Source organism: Salvia splendens, chromosome 3 (assembly GCF_004379255.2).
Source record: "Salvia splendens isolate huo1 chromosome 3, SspV2, whole genome shotgun sequence".
Lineage (NCBI taxonomy): Eukaryota > Viridiplantae > Streptophyta > Magnoliopsida > Lamiales > Lamiaceae > Salvia > Salvia splendens.
This window is the reverse complement of record NC_056034.1, coordinates 10,817,482-10,843,354: the sequence shown is the minus strand read 5'-3', so window position 1 is coordinate 10,843,354 and position 25,873 is coordinate 10,817,482. Positions and strand designations below refer to the sequence as shown.

The 25,873-nt window shown below is 42.5% G+C and overlaps 1 protein-coding gene, 1 non-coding gene and 1 pseudogene across 2 annotated transcripts; 1 reads left to right on the top strand and 2 right to left on the bottom strand.

The window, feature by feature from the left end:
• Positions 1-1,884: 1,884 nt before the first annotated feature.
• LOC121796549 lies at positions 1,885-4,299 on the bottom strand. Its single transcript, XM_042195373.1, has one exon. The coding sequence runs from the start codon at positions 4,297-4,299 to the stop codon at positions 1,885-1,887; it is 2,415 nt and encodes an 804-aa protein (XP_042051307.1).
• On the top strand, positions 3,632-3,738 carry LOC121797553. The gene has a single exon (XR_006049914.1). It is a non-coding gene; the product is annotated as a small nucleolar RNA R71 (small nucleolar RNA).
• Positions 4,300-10,731: 6,432 nt separating the features above from the next.
• Positions 10,732-13,736, bottom strand: LOC121796548 (annotated as a pseudogene).
• Positions 13,737-25,873: the final 12,137 nt, after the last annotated feature.

Sequence of the window (25,873 nt, the reverse complement as noted above, 5' to 3'; positions counted from 1 at the left end):
GAACGCCCGACCGGGCGAACTTTCTGGACTCCGCATGCACAATATGGAAACGCCCGACCGGGCGTTTAGCGACATCAAAACGCCCGACCGGGCGAACTCTCTGGAATCTCAGCTATGCATTTCCGACGAACTTCCACCTTCGAACACCCGAAACTACACTCAAAGCACGACTTGGTGAGTTATAATTAACATGAAATCCGGGGTAAAGAATAGGAAATAAGCTTCGCATCAAATACCCCCAAACTTAAGCTCTTGCTCGCCCCGAGCAAGGTACATTTTTAGCACAAAAACTCAACGCAAGTCTACCCCGCAGAGAAATTTTCATCACAAAGAATCATGTAGGGACGTGAGTGACAAAATCTAAATCCCCAACATTTCCAATCGAGATTTCCCACTCTCAAGAACAATCACTCATCCCCTTAGAACGTCAAGTTAAGGTGCACTTCAAAATAAGTCCAAGCATGCGATCAAACAACTCAAACCATCATCATTGACTTATTAAGCAATACTAACCACATAGACTCACAGATTTCAAATCGAACCTCTTTAACTCTACCAAGTTCTTTACACAACATCCACAAGCATCAACGATAAGGTTCAAGGTCTTATTTCAAGGTTGTAATGGGGCTAGGGACGAGGTAGGATAAGTATGGATAGTGAGCTCAAAGGCTACACATTTGAGTGCCAAAATCTTCCCTCCTACAACATCCTTCCAACGATCGAACAACCAAAATTTTACAACCCAACTCACACTCCCCCAAACTTGAGATCTATTCTAGACAAGATTACATCAAACAATTGTCGAAGCTCTATCTTTATTTCATCAACTTATTATTTCTTTTTCTTTTTCTGTTTTTGTAAAGACCTCGACTTTTGCGAATTTGGAGGTCGTCTTTTTTTTTTTTTTTTTTTTTAAGAACTTCATTCTTTTCACGTTACATCAAGTCTAGAGAAGTCTACTCTTTACAGTCCACCACCCCCACATTCACAACTCAAAACACCAAGCTCAACTTGTATTTAGCACCCAAATAGTAGCAAGGTCAATTGATGAGGCTAAAATTAGGCTTTTTTTTTTCAGTGGCTAAGTGTTTGGCTAAGTGTTTACACAAAGAATAGGGAATTAAGCTCAACGTGGCATCTAGGGGATCAAGTGATGGACTAGGCATGTGATCATTTGGCCATAGAGTTCATCCTAGTGCCTTATCCTCCCAAATCGTTAACACAAACGAACGCAAGCACTTCACTCGATAAAGCAAATCAATCCAAAATAATTTCCACAAGTCATGCGATTTTCATACTCTCCTCAACTTAAGAAATCGGATGTAATCACAACATGCTCTTTCAAATAAATTCATGCACCCATTTCATTCATCATAAGCTTCAAAGATCAAGTAAGATCAAGCAAGATTTCCTAACCAGAAAGCCGAAGATAAAGCATGCACCCGTCAACTACATAGATTCAAAACATCTTTATCACGCAAAACACCCAAAAACATACATCACAAATCATTCATAACCCCCCCAAACTTGAATGCGTCATTGTCCTCAATGCATGCAAAAAAGACAAATAAAGTAAAGGGAAAGGAAACTCCCCCAAACTTGGCATGACGTCCATAGTGCATTCGGGTGGGAGGGTGGGTGTAAAAATCCTTTGCAGGTGTGCTTCCTCCTAAGCTCCAATCCTAACTCTCAGTTGCTCCTACAAAAAGAACAAAAACTACAAAAAGAAACACTCAATTCAAAATAAATGTTGGAGGAAAGAATTGAGCAAACAAAACCTCCAACATATGAAATCAAAAATAAAAACAAAAAAACTTGGGTTGCCTCCCAATCAGCGCCTTTGTTTATAGTCGTTGGCTCGACCTTCTTCATCCTTGTCTACCTCTATCCAGGCTCCAATAGGCGCTTCCCCGCCTTCTCTTGCTTGATCACCACATTCTCTCCATCTACTCGAAACATGACCGTATTTGTCTTGGTCTCTATCACAACATCACCGGTTGCTAAAAATGGCCTACCAAATAGGATAGGCATATCCTTGTCCTCTTCCATCTCTAGGACAATGAAGTCAACCGGGAGTACAAATCTATCAACCTTCACCAAGACATCCTCGATGATACCTTTTGGTTTCACAATTGAATGATCCGCCAATTGTAGGTCAATGTCGATTGGTTCAATCCTCGCTTCTAGACCGATTGACCGTGCGGTTTTCAGAGCCATCAATGATATTCCCGAGCCTTGATCAAGTAGGCACTTTGGGAACTCCTTATCTCCCATCTCACATGGGATCACACAGCTTCCAGGGTCTCTTCTCTTTGCCGACATCTTTCCCTTCACAAATTGTGAGCAAAATGCGCTCAATATCACCACACCATCGTCTTGTATCTTCTCCTTTTTCGCAATAAGATCCTTAAAAAACTTGGAGAATTTAGGAAAATGTAGGAACAAATCCACCAGGGACACATCTACATTAACTTTCCTGATAATGTTCATCATCCAATCGAGTCCTTTCTCTTGAATTATTTTCCTACCCTTCTTCTTATTCTCGACTGGGAAAGGTGGTGGCGGGATAAAATCTAGAAAATTAAATGGACACTTCGGGTCCATTGCCGGACTTAGTGGATTCTTCTTATGGATATCACTCATGGTTGACTCTTCTTTTTCTTGTTGACATTCCCTAGCTTCGGTAGTAGCCCACTCAATCCCCTCGTCCGCCCCTGCGTGCGAGGTTTGTGAGCCAAACAACTTGTCCGCCCCTGCGTACAAGATGTTCGAGCCATTTTGTGCATCTAGCATGATTGGAGACTCAAGATCCTTCCCACTTCTTAACTTAACTGCCTTGCACTGTTCAAAACCTTTAGGATTGGGCACCGTATCACTCGGGATAGCATTAGGAATTCTTGTGTGAGATGCTGTAGCAATCTGCCCAATTTGAGTCTCGAGGTTCCTCAATGTAGCCTCCATCTGACCAAACTTCTCTACCGTCCTTTCTTTGAAGCTCTCATTCTCCTTTTGACTCTTGGTCATGAAGGAGAGTATCTGTCCCAATTGATCTTCTACCGATGGCTTCTTCTCATAACCCGGGGGTTGAGTGTTTGTCCTCCATTGGTTCCCCGAGTTGTTGCTAGGACCACTTTGATTCCAGTTCGATTGATGAGGCCTCCAATTCTGCTGATTGCTGTATTGGTTGCCTTGGTTAAACCCTTGGCCATTGTTACCAATGTAGTTCACATCCTCCGTTGGTGGCCCTTGAAGACTTGGACATTGATCCGTATGGTGTCCACCTTGGCACAGTCCACACTTCATCACAGTCACTGCTTGAGGTTGAGGATTCAGTTGAAGAGATTTCACTGCTTTCGTCATTGAAGACATCTGGGTGCTTATATCTGCCAATTGAGCTTCAATTGCAGATACTCTCTCTGGATCCTTTGTAGCACCGAATGTGTCTCCTCCTTTCTCCGCTGCTCTCCTTGGGTTGTGCCAGTTCCGTTGATTGTTAGCCAACCTTTGGAATAAGGCTCTCACCTCCTCATGCGTTAAGTCATCCAGGTTTCCATTAGAACCTGCAGTAACTAGTCCTGTGCCTTCATTGTTGAGTCCCTTGTAGAATTTGAGTAGCTCATGCCCTGGAGCAAGACCATGGCTCGGGCATTTCCTAAGCAATTCAGTGAACCTCTTCCACGCTTCCGCAAAAGACTCATCATATTTCTGTCGGAAGATAGTGATCTCCTCTCTCAACTTCTCAATCTTCATCGGAGAGTTATATTCCAAGAGGAACAACATCTTCAACTCTTGGAATGTGGCTATGTTGTATCCCGGAATAGAATCATACCACGCCCGTGCTTTATCCCTCAGTGAGAAAGGGAATAAGGCCCTCTTAATCTGATGATGGTCCACATTCGGGGGTCGATGAGAGTTCGTCAATTCATAGAACGCGTTGAGGTGGCTCATCGGATCCTCATCGTCTCGCCCATGGAAGAGATTTCCCCCGTTCACCAAGCTAATGTAATGAGGAGGAATGTTCACGTTGTCATTCGCGTAGGCGAATTCTCCTAGAAAGTCGACTCCCGACCTAAGAGTGTCACCGAACCTTCCTCCAGGTGGTGGGACAGCGTTGTTGTTATTATTGTCGGCCATCAACTCAGCTTCTGGATCACTGTCACTACTCTCAAACAATGGGTTATCTCTGATTGGACTCGGCGAATCCTGTTGAATTTCAAACCCGGCTGAACTTCCTGACCCTTTCCTTCTTTGATAACAGAGTAATCCGAAAGGCGGTGTACCCTGAGATCTCGTGTGCATTCACGACTTTCTCTTTTATTTTTTTTTTATTTTACCTACACAACAGAAAATACACCAAGCACAAGCACAATATAATTCCTATAACCGAAAGCGAGACCTCTCGACAACTTCGGGGTAAGTCCTATAAATCGTGTGTGCTAGTGTGCAAACAAAACAACCTAAAACTAAACTAAGAGTTAGCTAAAAATTACCTAAAATAATACACTCCTTCGTCTTCAAGTCCGGACGTGGTAGATGGCTATCACACCGTAGAACACGAACAATGTACCTAAAAAACTCAAAAAGAAAAATCAAACAAAACAAAATAAAAACTAAAACAATTAAGCATAAACAAGCTATTGCCTCCCCGGCAACGGCGCCAAAACTTGATGCGATATTTTAGAGTTCTTAATCAAAGCATAAAGATTATCAAGTTTAATTATTTTAACTCTAATAATACTACACTACTGCAAGAATACAGTATCGTAGTAGTATTTCAAGTGTCGATCCACAGGGAGGCGAGATTGCTTGCGCTTAATAAGACTACACAAAGCATAAAAATATTTTGTTTTGATTTTGAGATGGTTAACTAATTTAAACTACTGAAACGAGATTTTTAATACGAGAAAGACAAGTCACTCCAAGTTGCTCACTAAGCTTGCGTTGTTTTACACCATTTACAACGAAACATACGACGGGATTATAATTATCAACCTAATCGCGTGCACTGAACATGTCTACGACGTATAGTTCACAGTCAGCTGAACACTTGTTCCATGAACCAACTTTCAACGACATTTAATTCCTGCGGATGCGCGGGAATAAATGTCGTCTACTATAATCACTTACCTAATCCACTATCAATTTATCCCCTGAACAGTTCTAAATCGAAAGCATACCAACAAACGATCAATCCTAAGCTATGTTAAAGAGACTATAGTTAAGATTTAACAACACTACATCATTAGCCAAAAACGTAGCATTTTAATTATCAAACACATTGTTGGTATCAAACATACGATTCAAGGTGTTAAAACAAATACACAAGCCTAGATTACAACTCGGAGCAACAAAGAGAGCCTAGCCTATACACATGGTAGAATGTAGAAATAAAACCATAGGTGTGATGCTCTCGTCGAGTGGAGTCGGGATTCGGGAATGGATGGTCGGAATAATGGCCGGAATGCCTTCCTTCTCTTCTTCCTCTCCTCCTTTCTCTCTATTTTTCTCTGTATATCCCCTGTCTAAATCCGTCTCTCCCTCCAATTCATTTTCCCAGCTTTTTTAATCCTTCAACCGCTGGGTCAACTGCAAAATCGCAGTTACGCGACTAAAACGCCCGACCGGGCGAATTCAAAGGAGGTAATCGCCCGACCGGGCGAAAGGCTACTGCATGGCCTCGCGGGAAACGCCCGACCGGGCGTTTAGTTGAAATCAGAACGCCCGACCGGGCGAACTTTCTGGACTCCGCATGCACAATATGGAAACGCCCGACCGGGCGTTTAGCGACATCAAAACGCCCGACCGGGCGAACTCTCTGGAATCTCAGCTATGCATTTCCGACGAACTTCCAGCTTCGAACACCCGAAACTACACTCAAAGCACGACTTGGTGAGTTATAATTAACATGAAATCCGGGGTAAAGAATAGGAAATAAGCTTCGCATCACTGGACGAGTGCGGCGATAGTTTAATCGATACCAGGATATTCCTCGATTTGTAGACAGGATGCTAAAAAATGTCGATCATTTGGGCAAAAATGACCGGCGTGGTAAGAAGGGTAACAATTGGAAAAACACGCATCAGTTCTACATTGGGGAGTGGGACCTGAGGTATGAAAGGTTCTAGGCAACCGAAGACGCCGCACCGATGTCCATGAATATTCGTATGAGTCCGGGGTATATGGCGTGGTATAACAAGATTACAGTGACATACCTGACTCAGCCAGGGGTACGGTCAACTGCTGGGATGAATGAGTCGGCTTCTTCGATGAGATTACTTGTAAGTTTGTTATATTAAACTATATGCTTTCATGTTGTATAGATTGTTTCGTATTGATATTTTTATGATTTTATTTATCTAGGTTGGGGGTTTTCAGCAGGTTTTTCATTTAACTACTGAAGAAGAAATGGACCCAAGAATGCGCCAGATTTGAGAAATTGCTAGGCATGTCCTCCAGTCTACGAACAACGCCGATGTCATGGAGTACCCGGCTTCCCAGCATCAAGATGTGGTCATGCCTTATCAACCACAAGTAATTCCACCACGTCGTGGAGTGCCAGGTGTTCGGACTGGTGGACACGGTTTCACAAAGCAGTTTAGGATGTCGCAGCCGCATCCCGATTATGTAGTACCAGAGCCGATGAATCCAGAGCATGACCCACCTCAGTGGTCTTCATATCCAGCGCATGAGTCTCAATCATAGTGGGACTGTACCCTGTATTCTCCAAGCCAACCTGAGCCCGATTGGAATCGTCGCCCCTATTCACAAAACCAAGATGTGCGGCAATGTAGTGGAGCCCGAGCATCAGTCGATTCATTCTTTCAAAATTATCAGTTTGTGCCTCCTGTACAAGTTGAAGAAGAAGATGATGATGAAGGAGAAGAAGAAGAAGAAAATGATGAAAGAGAAGAGGAAGAAGTGGTTGTTCAGAGCATCCAGTTGCAGAGGGTTCATCACGTGGCGGGGTTGGGAAGATCATGAGCAAAGTGTACAAGAGATTGTCAACCAGGAAGAATAAGGGGATTGAACCATCGAAATACACTCCATCGTCCTATAAGTAGCACATTTTTCAGGGTTTAGTGATGTTTTGATACTTAATTGGCAGGTTTATACTTAATTGGCAGGTTTATGGTGACTTATTTTAAGATGAATTCATGCAAAAAAATTTCTTGTGCTTTTAATTTTCTTGTCCTCCTTTTCTTCGCGATTATAGAATTGATTTTGAAGAAACATATCCTCTGTAACATATCCTAAGAAATCATAGGAGTAGTAAATTTCTAGAAATAATACTTTTTGATAAACAAATGGCCCAAGAGAAATTTTGGCTAGAAACGAATGAAAATGAATTACAAATGATATTTTGTCAATTATAAATTTATAATATTATATCATATGATGTAGTAATACTTTTGAGTAACGCATTTATCTCTAGTTGGTTTATAGTTGTAGTAGTATGTATTTAGATAGTGAAATTGAACGTCGTGAACATAAAAATAAGTACATGCATATGAATCCATAAAGTATTTACTTAGAGCATCAGCAATGGAGGCGTCAAAACCGCGACGCCGATTTTTCAACGACGCCAGTTCTGACGCCGAACCATTGCGACCGGCGTCGGCGTAATCGGCGTCAATTTCGGCGTACCCATGCCGATTCGTGTGGTGACGCCGGTTCTAACGCCGATCCTCACGGCGCCATTGTAGGCCCCGTATCGGCGTCAGATCGGCATCAGAATTTAATTTTTAATTTTTTTTAAAACACTATATATACGCTCTTTGAACGTCATTTTCATTCGCACCACTTGTTTTAACGAGTACTCTCTCTATCTTTCTTTCTGTACAAGATCAATAACGAGCAATGGAGAACAACTACGCATGAACTCCAGTGACTCCCGGGGGATGGTCTCAGACTCCCCCGACTCCCGGGGTAGGGTCCCAGACTTCCCCGGCTCCTGGGGGAGGTGGTTGGCCTCCGATGACCGGGTACTACAACATGTACCCGTGGCAGCAGATGATGCCGGGGTGGGCACCCGGCATGCAGCCCCCTATGCAGATGATGCCGGGGTGGGCACCCGGGATGCAGCCACCGCCGCAGGGGACGCCTGGGGGGGACAACGCCTATTGGCCGACTTTTGATTTTTCCACCGGTTCTTCGCACACATCGACCCCAACGGATGCACAGTATACGGAGACCTTCTCCTTAGCGGACTTGGGTTTTGATATTAACGAGGTTCCGGAAACTCTCATTCAAAGCCAGGGAGTAGGGCGGGGTAAGAAGAAGAGTAAGGCCAAGAAGGTCGGCGAGTCATCGCAGCCGGAGGAGGATAGCCGGGTCCGGAGGAAGTGGACGGACGCGGAGAACGTTGCGCTTGCCAAGGCGTGGGTGAGTGTCTGCGACGATCCTCTCGTTTCGAACAACCAGAGGATCGTCAACTTGTGGGCCAAGATAGCCGCAGCCTACAGGGCATTTTGCCCTGAAGGGAGACCGCGCACCGGGGATGAGTGCCGGAAGTGCTGGGACCGAATCAGGTCTGGCGTCTCTCGATTTTCGGGTTTCTACGCCAACGCCCTTCGCATGCAGACCAGTGGCCAAACAGAGGAAGACTGCAGGAGGATTGCGGAGAGAGCCTACCCCGATCCGCAGAAGAAGTACTATGAGTTCACCTACTAGAACTGCTACGTTGTGCTCAACGAGTCGAAGAAGTTCCGGGCAGGTGTCGACGCTGGCTGGCCGAAGAAGCAGAAACTGAACTATACCGGAGATTATAGCGGCAGCAGCGGTCGTTCGACAGACCTCCCCGAGACCGCCCAGGAGGTCCCGACCCCTCGTTCGTTCGGTCACCGACCTCGCCCGGTTGGCCAAAGGCGGGCGCAACAGGTTGCGAGGGAGGGCACCCCGAGTTCCCAGGGGGTCCATTCGGCATCCCCCCTTGGCAGGTCTACCGAGGAGCTCAAATTCTTCACGCGCCAACAAGCGCGCGCTCAAATGGTGAAGACCTTAGCCGACTTCCAATCGGCGGTGGACCCCGAGGTGAAGGATTATCTTCGTGTATTGCTCCAGAGCCAGCGTGAAGAATTGGAGGCGATGAGGAGGCGGGAATAGCTGCGGCGTAGGTGGCGACAGAGGCGGCGGCGACGACGGTGAAGAAGGGCTGGGCGACGACGGAGACGAGGACGGCGGCGAGGAGTGATTTTTTTACTTTTTTAATTGTACTTTTTAATTTATGTACTTTTTTTAAAATTATTGTACTTTTTTTAAATTAATGTACTTTTTAAATTTTAATAGTATTATTCGAATTTCCCGTATTTGTCTCGTAAATTAAATTCCGTATGTTGATACGATTGTAAATTAAATTATATAATTGTTATTAGTGATGTGGATAGGTAGTGGGAAGGCTATGTGAGGGCTATTTGATGTCCAGCTGAAGTGGCAAGCTGATGTGGCAGGAGAATTTTAGTGCTGATGATGTGGCAGTGGGAAGGCTATGTGAGGGCTATGGGAGGTCCTAGACCATTGTGGATGCTCTTACGCTTTCTCGCTAATTTTTTACTGATGCATCATAAAGTACAGAATTACCATACCAAAGCAATATTAATACAGAAGTCTCATTACATAAAAAAGGTGCAGCAAAGCAGCAACATGCTTTTTATCCAACTGCAGTAAAAAAACCGTCTTCACCAACAAGTCATGTAACAACAGAAAGAGTATGATTTCTCATAACACGAACCAACAAGTCCAGGTTTAGCCCAATAGTCTTCGTGTCTTGGTGCGTCTGATTTACGCAGAAATGGGAGCTACTGCCACTGGTTAGTCTGATTTATGCAAATTAGAGACGCATGAGCCTCATGCGTCTCTCCCTAAGACGCATGACGGTCATGCGTCGTCTGAAAAATAAAAAAAAATAGTGATGCATGACGCTCATGCGTCTCCCCCTAAGACGCATGACGCTTATGCGTCTTTAAAAAAATGAAAAAATTGAAAGACGCATGAGAGTCATGCGTCTTTCTAAAAGACGCATCTCCGTCATGCGTTTCATTAAAAGGAGACGCATGACCCTCATGTGTCTCTCCCAAAGCCAGAATAAAAAAAAGTACAGTACACTTATGGAATATTAATTATACTCTATATATAAAAAAAAGAATTACCCCTACATGTGCCTGACTATATTATTAATGATAGTATTAATACCAGTAACTATCATCTAAGGAAAAGAAAAAAGAAAAATTGGTATGACTATTCTTGTTTGAAAAATGTGTTGAAAAAAATGTAAATCAGCAAAGTATCTGTTGCCTTATATACATGCTGATTTATTTCTTAATACTTTTCCTGATTCGTTAATACATTGTTTAAGGCGAAATACATATATTTGCCACAATAATTGTACCATTTTATTAACAAATATAGTAAGTGCTAGTCTTTGCCATTATTGAACCAATTATAGAAAGATATAGTTAGTACTACTGTACTAGTACTTGTTTCTTGTATATGTGTGCTTCTATCGACCAAGTGATATAACAATTGAATAATAATTTCAAAATTGGCGTGAGTAATATTGAAATAAAAAAAAAAGTTTAGTACAAAAATAAAATAATATAGTTGAAGTAAGAAAAAGCCAATCTTGACCATTACAGTCCAGAAAGGCAGCTTGTATAATAATGAAATGGCTGCAGCTATGTATATTCAAATGAATAGTAGATTTAGAGGATGATAAAGTGAAGCTTCCGAATTTCCAAAAAAAAAGTGAATAAATAATTTAGCTTGTAGAATAAATATAACACATGTTCAAGTAGCTTGTTGCTCTCTAGAGGTAACAATATTTTTGAGACTATTATAAAAAACTATACTACCTACAGCTATTGCAGCAGGAACTGCAGCAAGCAATAGACTGTTGCTCCCTCTGCTTTGCTGCTTGTGCTCAGATTCAGATGCAGCAGAAAGTCTTACAGGTGGATTCTTTCGGAATGAGGCATAAGAATCGACGTCTTCTTGGCTAAGAGCTGGCCTCAGAGATCTCATCACGGCCTCAAAATGTCTGCTGCACACGTCTGTGGCGGATATGTCTTCCCTCAGAGCAACAATTCCTGCCTCTTTGCACAGCTCTGCTCCGGTGAACAGCTCAGTGTTTTTCTGCTATTTCTCTGAGATCAACGTCGTTGCCTATCTTCATCTTTCGTGTATGTACACCAAGGATCTCGTGCCTACCTTCTAAATCTGGTGGTGGTACGTAAAGTATCTGGTGCAACGTCAAAACAACACCTAATCAAACACTAATCAAGGAAATAGTAGTTGGAACTTCTCATCCTATTTTGAAGAGTTTATTATAGTGCGTGGAAAACTTACTATATCAAAGCGGCCAGGACGCATAAGTGCAGCGTCAATTGCATGGGGCCGATTAGTAGCAGCCAGAACAAGAATCCCCTGCAAAATAACATACATTACATATTAAGGGGGAGATGTCAGAGAACTTTTTCCTATAATCATGTCTGTAATTTACACAAGTAACGATCGCATCGGCTCACTTTAGCCTGCTCTAAACCATCCATTTCCGTCAACATAGTAGTCAGAAGTCTTTCCCCAACTGTTGAACTCCCACTTGAGCCTCCTCCTCTGTCATTGCAAATAAAAATGTAATGTATTAGGAAATAATCACTTTTTTTTTATCAAATAAACTATGAAAATCACCTCTTTGCAGCAACCACATCAGCCTCGTCAAAAAATATTATGCTTGGTGCAGCCAAACGAGCTTTCCTAAATGTATTACGCAATAAAGCTTCACCCTCGCCAACATACATGGAATATAGCTCTGCGCCACTGATATAGAATATGATGAAATAGGATTTAAATATGGAATTAAGAACCTCACGTTTTAAACCATTATGTTCATAGTTGGTCAGGAAAGAGTCAAGAGTGGTTGAGCAAGATCAAACCTCAAAGAGAAAAAAGAAGCTTGAGCAGCACAAGCAGCAGCCTTAGCAAGGGTTGTTTTTGAGCAACCTGGATGCCCATGAAGAAGTATACCACGGACAGGTGATACCCCAAGCCTTGAAAATGTTGAAGAATGTTTCAAGGGCCATTCGAATAACTGCTTACTGAAGCTTTTTCTGTTACAACGATGAAAAATATTGCCAAATTCAGCCAACATTTAGAGGCAAAGCAGTATTGTGATGAATAAGCTTCAAACCTTCACGTCATTTAGCCCTCCGATGTCATCCCAGAAGACCTTCGGAATTTCCACAGTAACACCTCTAGTTATACTGGGGCCAACCACAGACTAAGCCAGATTCCAGTCATCCATAGTAATACTAAACTTATTAGCATCTTGGTCTATATTGGAAGATCTCTTCAGAGCAGACATGGCAGCCTCGCGACATAAAGCTTCTAAATCTGCCCCAACATAACCATTACAAGATGCAGCTATCCCATCAAGGTTCACAGTTGTATCCAAAGGAAGCTTCTTTGTATAAAGCTGAAATTTCAAGTTAAATAACCATCTTAATACAATTAGTTATAGTAGTAGTACTAAATATAGGTGGATATATAAACTGCAGAAACTAGAACAGAACAACTTTGAGATAAGTTCTAACAGAATCAACGTATAATACCTTCAGTATTTGAATGCGTTCACTTTCTTTGGGAGTGGAGACTTCAACCTCAGCATCAAAACGTCCTGAACGTCTCCGAGCAGGTTCAATTGAATCAACTCTAGCCACAAAATAATTTATCAATTCAACTGAGGACATGGTAACACAAAACTCAGACTCTACAAGAAATCTCCTAGATGTACCTATTAGTCGATGCAACAACCAGAACATGCAATCCAGACGCCAACAAAGATTTGTTTTTGTCCATCAACAAGGAGAGATGAGTAGCTATACGAATATCTTGTTCCCTCCTGAAAGTAAGGATACAGTGCCACAAAGAGTTACTTTTCACTAATTGCAGCTGTTAACGAATACTAAACAATAATTTCTTAGTAACTCTAGCATCCAGTTAAATAGTAAGGAGTTCTTAACCAGCTTATAATCAGGGGTACCTCGAGTCTCTACGAGGGCAAAGTGTGTCTATTTCATCAATGAAGATAACTGAAGGTTTTCCAGATTTTGCATGATATGCCGCTTCATCAAAAGCCTCACGCAAAACCTTCTCACTTTCTCCAGCATGTGATTTATGAACAGAATGCGGGCTGCAAGATGATGCAAATAAATAAAATTGTTCACCCTTCAAACTTGGACCATTTTCATCAGAAAGCATTCAAAATTACTAGTTTGCTAACATAATCAGTTCCCATAAAGAATTTGAAATAATAAATCTCAAAGAGTTAACCTAGTTCCAATTTGGTTCTCATTTTCACCAAGCCAGTAAAAGCATAAATAATCCAACAAACAAGGAAACAAAAATGACCTAATAACGCTCAAATGCGCATCACATTCGCGAACGACGGCTCGAACCAAGCTTGTCTATAAATCCCAATTTTTGTCAATTAATAAGAAGGTCAATCTTTACCTACTTGTAAAGCAACAAAATTTCCATGACTCGATTCTGCATCTTTTCAGGATGGCTTCTGCTGCGGATTCGTGGAATTTGAGTCTGCAGATTCTGCACGTCGTGCAGTGGAGGTGCGTGTACTCATTTTCTAACTTTCTATAATTTATAACTAGTAACAACTCATGTGTTTATACCTTTTCCTCAACATATCGACAACTTAAATACTGTTCTTCGTTTATTTGCAGGCGCATCATGTGATGTTCGGACTTCAAGAAACCTTATAATCGAGGTAAAAGAACAAACATTTTCACCATCTCACAATACTATTTTCAGCTGTTCAATTTACTTGTCATATCTTTGGCTTACATACAATACTTTTTTTTCCTCATATTTTTAATAAATTTGAGATATGATTATATATAAGCACATTGTAGCTGCAACATTTATGCTGTTTTTCTTTGGTAGGTAACAACGTTAGAGCGAGGTCGCCAAGGAGGCAAGGGCCGCGCAATGTCAATTCCGGTGTAGCAGAGAACGGAGATTGGATTAACTACAATCAGCGGCCGAGGCCGGCCAGTCGAGATCGCCAGCATTGATCTATAACCATTTGATATCATATGCTTATAGAGCCGCATTCATTCCTTAAGGTGCAACACATCATTAAACTACAATCCTTTTAACAATTTTATTTTTTTTTGCAATAAGTTGGCAATATTTGATTGAATTTGTTCCCAATTTTGTGATAGAGACATAGAAAATAGTATGTTGATTGATAATTTTGAGCTATTCATGATTGAAGGGCGGATTTGGTGCGTTAATTTGGGTTTGTGTGCCGTTTCCTTTTATTTTGTTATTTTACATTATCGTAGGAAATATTTTTCTTCTAATTATAAGGGTCACATTGCTTCTTCATTTTCCTTTGAATGTCGCTGTTCTTTAATATTCAAGCTTTATTTTGCAGAAGCTTCTAATTTTATTTTATTTTTCAAATCACACAAAAACCTTGGCTTCAAAAAGAAAATAAAAGAATTCAACATCTTCACTTTAATAATTGATGCCTCAATAATATCAAAAATGATGACGGACACTCGATAATAGCCTGACACATACAAAGAAATCCAATAGATAAAATATTATGCAAACATAAAAAATTTCATCTGCCTAATTTTATTAGTACCACTATAAAAGTTAATTGAAAGGGCAATATACCTTTACTTTTCATATAAACATTTTAGAATTTTTACACAAATCCAAATCAAAGGATTTATGGTTATCCATCGAAAGGCACGTTGATAGTCTGGGCCCCACAAAGAGCAAATGGGACCCGCGCCTATCCTTAATAAATTTTTCCTACACGTTTTGTACACAGGAATCTATGGCAACTATGTCCTAATCACTGACGTGTCCCCTAATAACTTTTTTTTCGTTCTTGTTTTTGTAGAGGAAAATGAAATTTAATGGAATATGCCTTTCCCATTTTTTTTTGCTTATTTTTGTAGAGGAAAAATAAATTTAATAGAGTTTGCCTTATAACTATTCTGTCCTAAACTTTAACTGGTTATTAATGAAATATACGCTGATTTGAAGAATAAATGAATGTATATATAGAATGAAAAAATGTTATGCTATGTGTATTATCTAATTACCATTTATGAGAAATACCCATGTTTAGTCATTACCAATATTCATTAGAAATATTTTTGAAGGGATATACTAGAATATATTTTAAAATGACCATAAGATCATGTCTTGTACGACTAGGGATCAAATCAAACTACTTCCTCTCATCCAAGTAAAAAAATTCAAATGTTTATAATTTAAATTATTAGTATCTCCATTCATTAAAAATACTAGTACGGAGTATTATTTTTTCATTTTGAATCATCTATCCAAATTTAGTGACTCCATACATCAGTAAGTTTCCCTATTTTCTATTTTCCACTTTTTTATCTCTCTCTCTCTCAATTACTAGTAACTCCATATACTAGTAGTAAGTTTCCCTCTCTTCTATTTTCCACTTTTTATTTATCTCTCTCAATTACTAAGACATGTTTTGGATGAATATATTATTATTACTATGATTTATTTATTATACAATTTTATTCTATTATTTTCATCCATGATTGAAATACCGACACTAGCTTTTCAACACCACTTCAACTTAACAGTAGTACTTGTAAAAAAAAAAGTAAACATTTTGTTACTAAAATATAATTTTATTGGAAATGTGATCCGACAGCCTGCAAAATGGCCTAAAAATAGTTGTGGCGTCCGGTTTAATGGCCGGCCTCCCCTCCGATCATTGTATAAGGTTCAAGAACGAGGCTATATTGCGAATGCCTTAAGTGACCAAATCAAATCGAAAATAATATTCTTCGAAAATCACAATATCTATGAGCACTTTGGCAATTGATGGTTTGGCGAATTTTTGATGGTGATGAATGCAGGAAAATACAGATCACGACACAGAGATTTACGTGGTTCGATTTACTGAGGTAAATCTACGTCCACGGGAAGAAAAGAGGGCAGAGTTGTATTGCTTGATCTGTTTTCTACAGCTTACGATACAGACTTGCTATTTGATATTTTATCTCTCGAGAGCTCCTCCTATCTGATCTAAGTTCTATTTATACATTGAACTAAGATCGTGGCTTGCATCACCACTAACTAGGTCTTGGCTTACATCACCACTAACTAGGTCGTGGCTTACATCACCACTAAGTATGTCGAGGATGTCGTGGAGGTCATGAGATCCTGCATGGGTCCACCACGAAATAGATCGTGTAGTGGAGGTCGTGGAGGTTCTGCATGGGTCCACTATCTCCCAGTTCGGTCGAATACTGAGACCGAACTGCTGAACTATTGCCGAGCAGCTTTTGCCAATCTGAGAGTAGAGCTTGATTGGTCGGCTTTTACCGAGCCGTAGGCTGGGGCCGAACTCTTTGGTAATGCCGAACTGATTGGTTGGCTTTTACCGAGCTGTAGGCTGGGGCCGAACTCTTTGGTAATGCCGAACTGATACTCTTCCTTGGGCTTTGGGCTGATGGGCCGTCACTGCTATTGGGCTTGTTTAGTACGTACCCCATCACTACCCCCCCCCCCCCGAAAAGCGAAGTGAATCACTTCGGCGAAGCGAGTCACTTCGGCATTCTGGATAAAGGTACGGGGAAGGCTGACGTCAGGGGACGTGCCTTGCGCGTGACTGCATTAAATGCGACAGTAAAATCCGGCCGTTGAATCCTGAAAAGGTGGGATTCGAAACGGTGCGATGATTTTGAAATCTTCTCCGAATCTGATAAATACGTCCTTTCTTCATCAGTTGAACACTTTTGCTATTGCTTCTTCTGCAATCTCTCTCTTTTGCGTAAAAAATTTCCTTCCGCTTTCAAGAATTTCTTCAGACTTTCAAAGAGTAAGAACCATGTCTTCTTCTTCTTCTGAGTCAGGTAGCGGTAGGAAAGGGGATAAGGGGTCTTCTAGCCGGAAAGAATCCGGGGAGAAGACCGTAGAGTATTTTCACAGCATCTTGAGCAAGGATACTGTGATATCTTTACACGAAAAATACTTTTTTCCTGGGGGGAAGGTTGCGATTCCCGACGACCTTCATAGGGCTGACTCGCCGCCGGAGGGTTACGCCACCGTTTATGAAGCCGGCTTGGAATGCGGGCTTCGTTTCCCTCTTCCCCCTGCCTTTGTAGAGCTGCTAGATTTTTTTCAACTCCCTTTAGGTCAGGTGACTCCGAACTCTTGGAGGCACTTATCGGCCTTTGCTGCCGAACTCCGTAGGCTAGATAAGGATCTGTCTCTAAGGGCAATCCTTAATTTCTTCCAGTTTAAGAGGAAGGGATCTTGGTTTTACTTGATCCCTTTACAGCCCTTTAGAGCCTTTTGTAAAACCAAATGGCCGAAATGGCAAAATCGCTTCTTTTTTTATAATAGGACTTCGGCTTCGGACTTTTCCTGGAGAGGGCCGAAGTCCGTTATTCCTCATCCTCGGGTAGAACCGTTGGACGAGCTCGAGGCCGAGCTCAATAAGATTCCTATGATTAGGAAGCAGTACCTGGAGTCTGAGCTCGTCAACGGCGACTTCGTGTTCGACTCCTCGTCTTCGGACGAAGAGACTGAGGGTGAGGAATTCTTTTTTATGCATTACTGCCTTGACGACGAAAACTAACCTTGTTTTCTTGCTTTTTGGCAGTGTACATGCTGAATAAGATTAGCCGCAAATCCTCCGAGCTTAAGGAGCCGGAGAAAGAGAAGGCTACCAGCTCGGCGCCTGATGCCGAGAAGAATCCGAAGAGGCAAAAGACCTCTTCGGATCCAAAGAAGCCGGAGTCGACTTCGGCAAGTAGGAAGGGGAAGACCCAGAAGCCCCCAAGAGCGCCAGAGAAAGACGTGGTCTTGGCGCCTCCTTCGGAGCATATCTGTGAGCCATTTTTATGGCCCACGGACTTCGCCGAGGTGAACTTTCTTCTTGATTTTCTGGCCTTGCTTTTTTTCTCTGTATTTTTTGTAGCCCCTCTGTTGACTTTTTGCTTTTTCCATTTTCAGAGGAACGATATGCTCTCCAAGCTCGTCGCCGTTGAACTCTCCAAAGCGTCCAACGACTATGCTGAGATGCAGAGGAAGTTGGCGGCTGCTTGTCACCGGGCCGAGCAGGCTGAGGCAAACTTTGAGAAAGCCAGAGCTGCTAGGATTTCGGCCCAGGATGAAGCTCAGTTTGCCAAAAACCAGCTCGTCATCCAGCGAGAGCAGACGAAACGGAGGGATGCTGCCGCCGTGGTTGCCCAAGGGGAGGTTCTCCGTGCTTTCGCGGAGAAACTCTTCCTGAGCAACCAATTTTCAGCCTTTGTCGGTGATCTGCTGAAACTGATGACCGATAAAGCCGAGCAGGGTCCCGAAGTCATCCTGCCGCTGTACGGCCGAGAGATAGCAGCTCGGCTTCAGAGTCTGCCGGTGCTTGAGGAGCTTGCTTCGTCCTCGGTCCTGCTTTCTGCAGACCAAGTTCGTAGTTGCCGAGCTGACCGCGATGAGAACATGGAAGCTATCTTTGCCTCCATAGGGTCAGTTTCACCCGCTCCAATTTTCCATGGAGAGGGTGAGACCGAGCAGCATGAGCGGCAGACCGGCGATGAGCAGGCCGAGCAGGAGGCGCAGCAGATCGGCTACGGTGGCGCCGAGCAGGCTGGGGAGAGCAGGGAGGCCGAGGCTGAAGCTGAAGCAGACAAGGAGAAGGAAGCTGAACCTCACCGAGAAGGCGGAGACGAAGCTGGCGGAGTATGATTTCGTCTCCCTTCTCTTAGTTTAGTTTCTTCCTTCTTGTAAAACGGCCTTGAAGCCCTTGTGTAGAAAAAATTTTTTCTTATGAATGAAAAAATTCTTCTTTCTGCTCTTGTGTCTTCGTATAGCCTTTCGTACTCTCTTTTACTCCTGTTGTGGTTTACTACCTGCTCAGTAATCTGAAATGCCGAACTGACATAGCTGCTCTATATTCTGAACTCTTAAGGAGCTGGAGGTACTTCACTGGAAGCGGCTGTACTCTTCGGCTTTAGACGAAGCTGAGAAAAGAGCCATAGCTGACCAGGTGAAGAATGACGAACTCTTGGCTCGTTCAGTGAAGCTGGAGGCCGATAATAAGGACTTAGAGTCCGAAAAGAAAGATCTGGAGGCTGAGCTGAATATCGCCGTTGCTGAGAGGACTGCGTATGAGGATTTCATCTGCAGGCGCGGGGGAATGACCATCTCTGAAGTTCAGGAACGAGTTGACGAACTGTGGGAGGAATATCATGTAGTCCGGAGGAACAATGCGCTGGAGAGCTCGGCTTGCCAACAAGTCGTGAAATCATTGCGGCGCTGGGCTTCTCGGTACGACATCATTCTTTCCCGGCGTCCCTCAATCGAGAGATTCCTTAGGCATTTCCCGTCAACAGATGGTCACACTCCAGCTCAAACCCCTGATTCACTTGCTCAAAACCTTACTCCAAGTCAGCAACGAACTCAGGAACAGCCGGAAACGTCAAGACGAGAACGGACTCAGGAGCAACCGGAAACGTCAAGACAAGGACGGACTGAAGTTCGTAGAGGAGCTGTGATTATGAGTGAGCAAGATCAACAAATGCTTCGTGAAGAGACTCTTCGCCGCCGAGGTGCTAGAGCTTCCCGGGCTCAGGGAAGAGGCGGTAGGTCGATTAGAGCATCTCGTCGACCTGCTTATTCTTCAGCTGCCGAGAACGCCCGAACTCGGCTTCACGAGGATTTTGTGAATAGATGGCTCAACTTTAGTAACCAGGGACAGTAGAATAGTCCTTTGTAATAGCGTAACGCCTTCTCGTAGGGCAGCGGAGTTGTATGCCGAACAAGTTTTAATAAATGAAATCTTCATGTCGCCTCTATCACTGCGTATTTACAGCTTAGCGAAAAAATTTCATCGTGCTCGTCCTCGGTCTTATGAAGTAAACTTCTTTGACCGGACTCGTCCTCGGTCTTATGAAGTAAGCTTCTTTGACCGGACTCGTCTTTGGTCTTATGAAGTAAACTTCTTTGACCGGACTTAGTCCTCGGTCTTATGAAATAAACTTCTTTGACCGGACTCGTCTTTGGTCTTATGAAGTAAACTTCTTTGACCGGACTCGTCTTTGGTCTTATGAAGTAAATTTCTTTGACCGGACTAAGCTTGTGTCCTAATTTGGCGAGTTTTATCGCTCGGATCGGACTTTCCCTTGTCCTAATTTGGCGAGTTTTATCGCGTGGATCGGACTTTCCCTTGTCCTAATTCGGCGAGTTTTATCGCGTGGATCGGACTTTCCCTTTGTTGCAGTTCATTTCAGACGAACTGCTTGTTTCTTAAGCCGAATTGTTGTCTTGTATCCTCCTTAGAAGCTTGGACTCACAATCGTTGGCTTATTGTTGCAGTTCGTTTCAGACGAACTGCTTGTTTTTTAAGCTGAATTGTGGTCTTGTATCCTCCTTAGAAGCTTGGACTCACAATCGTTGGCTTATTGTTGCAGTTCGTTTCAGACGAACTGCTTGTTTTTTAAGCTGAATTGTGGTCTTGTATCCTCCTTAGAAGCTTGGACTCACAATCGTTGGCTTATATATGTTCTAAAAAGGGGATCAGCCTTTGAAGAACAAGATACCTCAGTAACATTTGTAAGAGACGACACGCACATAGACAGACAAAACGCACAGACAAACATGAAACACAAGTAAAAAACAAAGAAAGCACATACCCCTAGGACCGAACTAGACACAAGACTGACTGACCGGACTGTCTCTTACAAATGGAACTTCTTGAGGTTGGAAACTTACCATGTTCGGGGTGCTTGTTCTCCTGACATGTGAGTCAATTTATAAGACCCTTTGCCGAGGACTTCTGGCACCCGATATGGACCTTCCCATGTGGGTTCGAGTTTGCCCAGCTTTTCTGCTCGGCTTACTTCGTTGTTTCTCAAGACGAGATCTCCCACTTGAAATTGCAGCTTTTTCACCCTTTGGTTATAATACCGGGCTACTTGCTCCTTGTACTTGGCTGCTTTTATGCAGGCCAATTCTCTTCTTTCTTCGGCCAGATCTAGTTCGGCTCTCAGTCCGTCCTCATTTAGTTCTGCTGAGAAATTAAGAGTTCGGCGAGGAAACCTCTGATCGCTATGATCGGGCTTCTTTTTGTCTTCTCTAGATGAGCTGTCTAAAGACCGTTTTCGACGGTCTGCCTCATCGGCACGAGAAAACTGGTCCGCAATGTCCCACATCTCTTGAGCTGTTTGCGGACTGCATTCCACGAGCTTTCTGTAGAGAGCTCCGGGCAGGATTCCATTTTGGAATGCCGAAATGACAAGTAGATCATTGAGATAATCTACTTGTAGGCATTCCTTGTGGAACCTCGTCATAAAGTCGCTGATTTTTTCGTTGCGACCTTGACGTGTAGAAAGCAGCTGAGCCGAAGTGATTCGGGCTTCCGCTTTCTGAAAGAACCTCCTGTGGAAAGCATCCATTAGATCTCGGTAAGATCTAATGCTGCCTTTGGGGAGGCTATCGAACCACCTTCTTGCGTTCCCGATAAGCAGCTCGGGAAACAGCTTGCACATATGGACCTCATTGAGACCCTGGTTCACCATGTTATACTGATAGCGTCCCAGGAAGTCATGAGGATTCACTAACCCGTCATAATTCATTGACGGAGTTCGGTAGTTCTGTGGTAAGGGAGTTCGGGTGATATCGTCCGAGAACGGAGTCTTCAATGCTCCGTACATGGCGAACCCGACATCTCTTCGGTATGGAGGAGATGGAGTTCTCCTGTGATTCCGATACCGAGGAGGAACAGGAACATGTCGGGGTTGAGGATTCATCTTCCTGGAAGACACGGCACTACTGCGGTAGTGACTTTCATGTCTGGATGAGGAAGGAGAATCCACCGTTTTCGTCTTCGGCTCTTGGCTCTTTTGCAGGAAGGCTAAGAACTCATCCTGCTCCTCAGCCAAGAACAGCTTGACAGCCTCATTCAAATCAGGCTGCTGGGAAGACTCGGTGTGTGGACCTTTTGAGCGGCTTGTTCCTTCATCATGAAAACTGGAAGTAGATGTCTCCCGAGGCTGTTTTCCGGACCTGCGGGCTGGACTAGCTTCCTCATGGTTTTCACGAACGGTATTACGGGTAGTATGTGATCTGGTATGCATTTTTTTGGGGTGGAAAAAGGGTCAAAAATTCGCTTTATCACAAATTTGGTTCTCTGTTTCCCACAGACGGCGCCAGTGATGGTTTGGCGAATTTTTGATGGTGATGAATGCAGGAAAATACAGATCACGACACAGAGATTTACGTGGTTCGATTTACTGAGGTAAATCTACGTCCACGGGAAGAAAAGAGGGCAGAGTTGTATTGCTTGATCTGTTTTCTACAGCTTACGATACAGACTTGCTATTTGATATTTTATCTCTCGAGAGCTCCTCCTATCTGATCTAAGTTCTATTTATACATTGAACTAAGATCGTGGCTTGCATCACCACTAACTAGGTCGTGGCTTACATCACCACTAAGTATGTCGTGGATGTCGTGGAGGTCATGAGATCCTGCATGGGTCCACCACGAAATAGATCGTGTAGTGGAGGTCGTGGAGGTTCTGCATGGGTCCACGTACTAAACAAGCCCAATAGCAGTGACGGCCCATCAGCAATCTATGCATAATAACTGAGAAACCTCCTCAAATATAATATATCGACAAAATATAAAATACTCCAAAGAATATGAATTTAGATTTACATATCCAAATGGCGATGTAGCATAGTGTCTTTTTTAAGGATTCCAATCTACGTGTTGCAAAAAGAAGTCCACAAATTCATATCATAAATACGATGAAAATTGAAAGGTACTATTAGGTATAGGATTCACCGAGTCTTAAATGCATAAATAATTTCTATTATTTTATTTAAGATTAATTATACATAGAGTACCTTCCGTTTTTACGCATTTTCTATTCACACACGACTTTTAAATTCCGTCACACACTCGACTTTATGCGATAAACAATAGTATCATATAGTACTAATTTTAGATCATACTTACATAAATAGATTGAAATTGTCATTTAAATAATTTATGTCTTCATCAAAATCAAAATACAGATAAGGAAACGAATAGATATATATTACTAATATTATATTAACTAATATAATTATCCGTTCAAATATTTATTTTTGTTAGGAGTGGATTTATAGTTTATTAGAACTCCATAAAGAGAACCAACCTTTTAAATAAAAGTATAGGATGAAATAATGATTGGAATAAATGACTCCATTTTGTGTCACCAGCTGCAGCGTGACAGCTATGCTAAAAATTATGACAAAAAAGGGAGATGTAACCCCCAAAATGGGCCATCTCTATATTTGGGCAATTTTTCAGTAATTTGAATATCCCAATTTCAATTAATATTTGTTTGACTGGAAAAAGAATTTGTTGGAGAAGTATTCCATACCCAACAAAAAGTTTGCATCTATTTTTATATCTTGTTGCTACGTGTCCTACCCAAGCACATAACTCAAACTTTTGTTATACCCTCACATCGAAAATATATTTAATTCGAAAATATATTTAATTCTTACTTTATAGTAAACCTAATCGAATTCATTCGACACGTTATATCGGCTATGCTTAATTAATAGTCCTACAATAAATTCATATCTTTTACACCATAACATAAATATAAACAATGATGATCTGATGATTTTTTTTAAAAATATGGATTTTGTGTTTGCATTATATACATAAGTCTTATCGATCTTAAATGTATTAACGAACCTTCAATTCGTATTTTTTATATTATAAATCCAATTGTTCAATTATTGATCGTATTCTTAATGATGTAATCTAGGCTCGTGATATTGCCTTTATAAAGTTCAATCCAGACAAAATATTCGTATTGATATAGTTAAAGTCGTGGTTTATTTAATATTATGATGATTTTAGGAATTTATTTATTTATGATAACTCAATCATATGTGTACCATATATATTAATTTCGATTTGTAAGGCTTACCTAGTTTATCAACGTGTCAAAAGTAAATCCATAGAACTCCGTTCCAAGATAGTTGAATTATACTCTATTTGTTCCTTAAAAATAAACATTTGAATTAGTACGAGTCTTAAATTCACAATTGATAAAGTAAGAGAGATGGAAAGAAAAATTGATTGAAGTATTATTAGTGGAGAATTGCTAAAAAAAGTATTATTAGTGGAGAATGAGTAGGGGTGGCAAATTGTGTGTGTTGGGTCGTTATAGGATCAATATGTTACACGACCCAATAAGGACAAACACGAACACGACCTGTTAAGAAAACCACAAACCCGAACACGAACCAAACCTGCTACCCTCAAACCCGAACACGGCACGAACCCGACACGAACCCATTAACGATACGAACCACCTTGGGTCAACACGACACGATAACAACACCATACATGACACGACACTATAACAACACGAACTGATAACACAGTTAGAACCACAGGCCATCCGCAACGCTGTCTCTTATCCGTCTCTTAATCGTCTCATCTCTTCACTATTCATGGGCCCCACTGTATTTTTTATCTCATCTCTTAACCTAGACAACACCTGCAACCCTCCATCTCTTAACCATCTCATCCATTAACTATTCATTCAATTTCATTTTTTATTTTTATTTCCAACAAATTCAATTAATAAAAACACACTTCATTAAATAAAATAAAATTACAACTTAAAATTCAAAAAAATAAAAAAAACACATAATTAAAATCCTAAAAAAATAAAAATTACATAATTTAAAATACAATTTTATAGAAATTGAGTAGAACTACTCCGCCGGCAAATCATCCCCCGAAGGCGGTGGTGGTGAACTCAAGCTACCTGGAGGCGGAATACCAATTTGTCTTGTCATATACTCAATTGCGGCAAGATGGGCTTGATATTGGGGAGACGTCATGCGGGAAGTGTCAGCTATCGTGGCAGTCAAGTACATGGACAATAGGGTGTTCGAGCCCGAGACCGAGCCCGCCTGGCTTGATTCGCCTCGGCCCCTCCTCCCTCAAGCCGCCTTCGCCGCCTTGGTCCCTTGCGGCCGACGATGCCCACGAGAGGAGCCCCCTGCATCGGTGGTCGTGCCCTCAACCTCTTGTGAGGCGTTGCCTGACATGGCCTCACTAGACGAGTATTGGCCACCCGCCGTGTGCTTCATGCGTTTCGAGCTCGAGCCCGTGCAGGACTGGACACCGCCGGCCCACCATTCAACATCTTTGACGGCCTCCCAAACATCGACATGTTTGAATTCTTTGTCGTTGTCGTCAAAAAAGACTCGCATAGCTGCTCCCATAATGTCGGCTCCACTGGCTCCGCTTTGGTATTGAGCCGCTTCATTCTTTTAGATGCCACAAAATTTTTTGACATCTCTGTCGACTGGTAAAAATGACTGCGGAGCATCTTCATGGTGCGGCGGCGGGACCGAGACGGCTTGTTCTCGTTGTAGGCGTCGGTGACATTTTACCAAAAACACTTGCGGGTTTGTTGATTCCCGACGATGGGATCGTACGAGACGCTGACCCAACCGTTGAACCGAGTCATCGTGTCCTTGCGGCTGTATGGATGACGGCCTATATCCTCCTCCTCCTCGGGCGCCTCCTCCTCTTCCTCCACGGCGTCGAATGCGCGACCCCTGGAGCTTCCACCGCCTCGTCCTCCTTCCGGATTGGGTTCATCCGGAAAATCCTACATAATTTGGGATAATCCCTGCGATTGCTCATACCTCGGGGCGGAGGGACGAGAGTATGCATCCACATCAAAATAGGGTGGTTGGTACGCCGCCGGCGTCGACGAGCCTTGGGTACCCGGCGTCGACGAACCGGAACCGCCAGCACCCAAGAC

What these genes read in the sequence shown, in the direction of transcription:
- LOC121796549 (XM_042195373.1), bottom strand. Translation starts at nt 4,299, where the DNA reads ATGCACACGAGATCTCAGGGTACACCGCCTTTCGGATTACTCTGTTAT.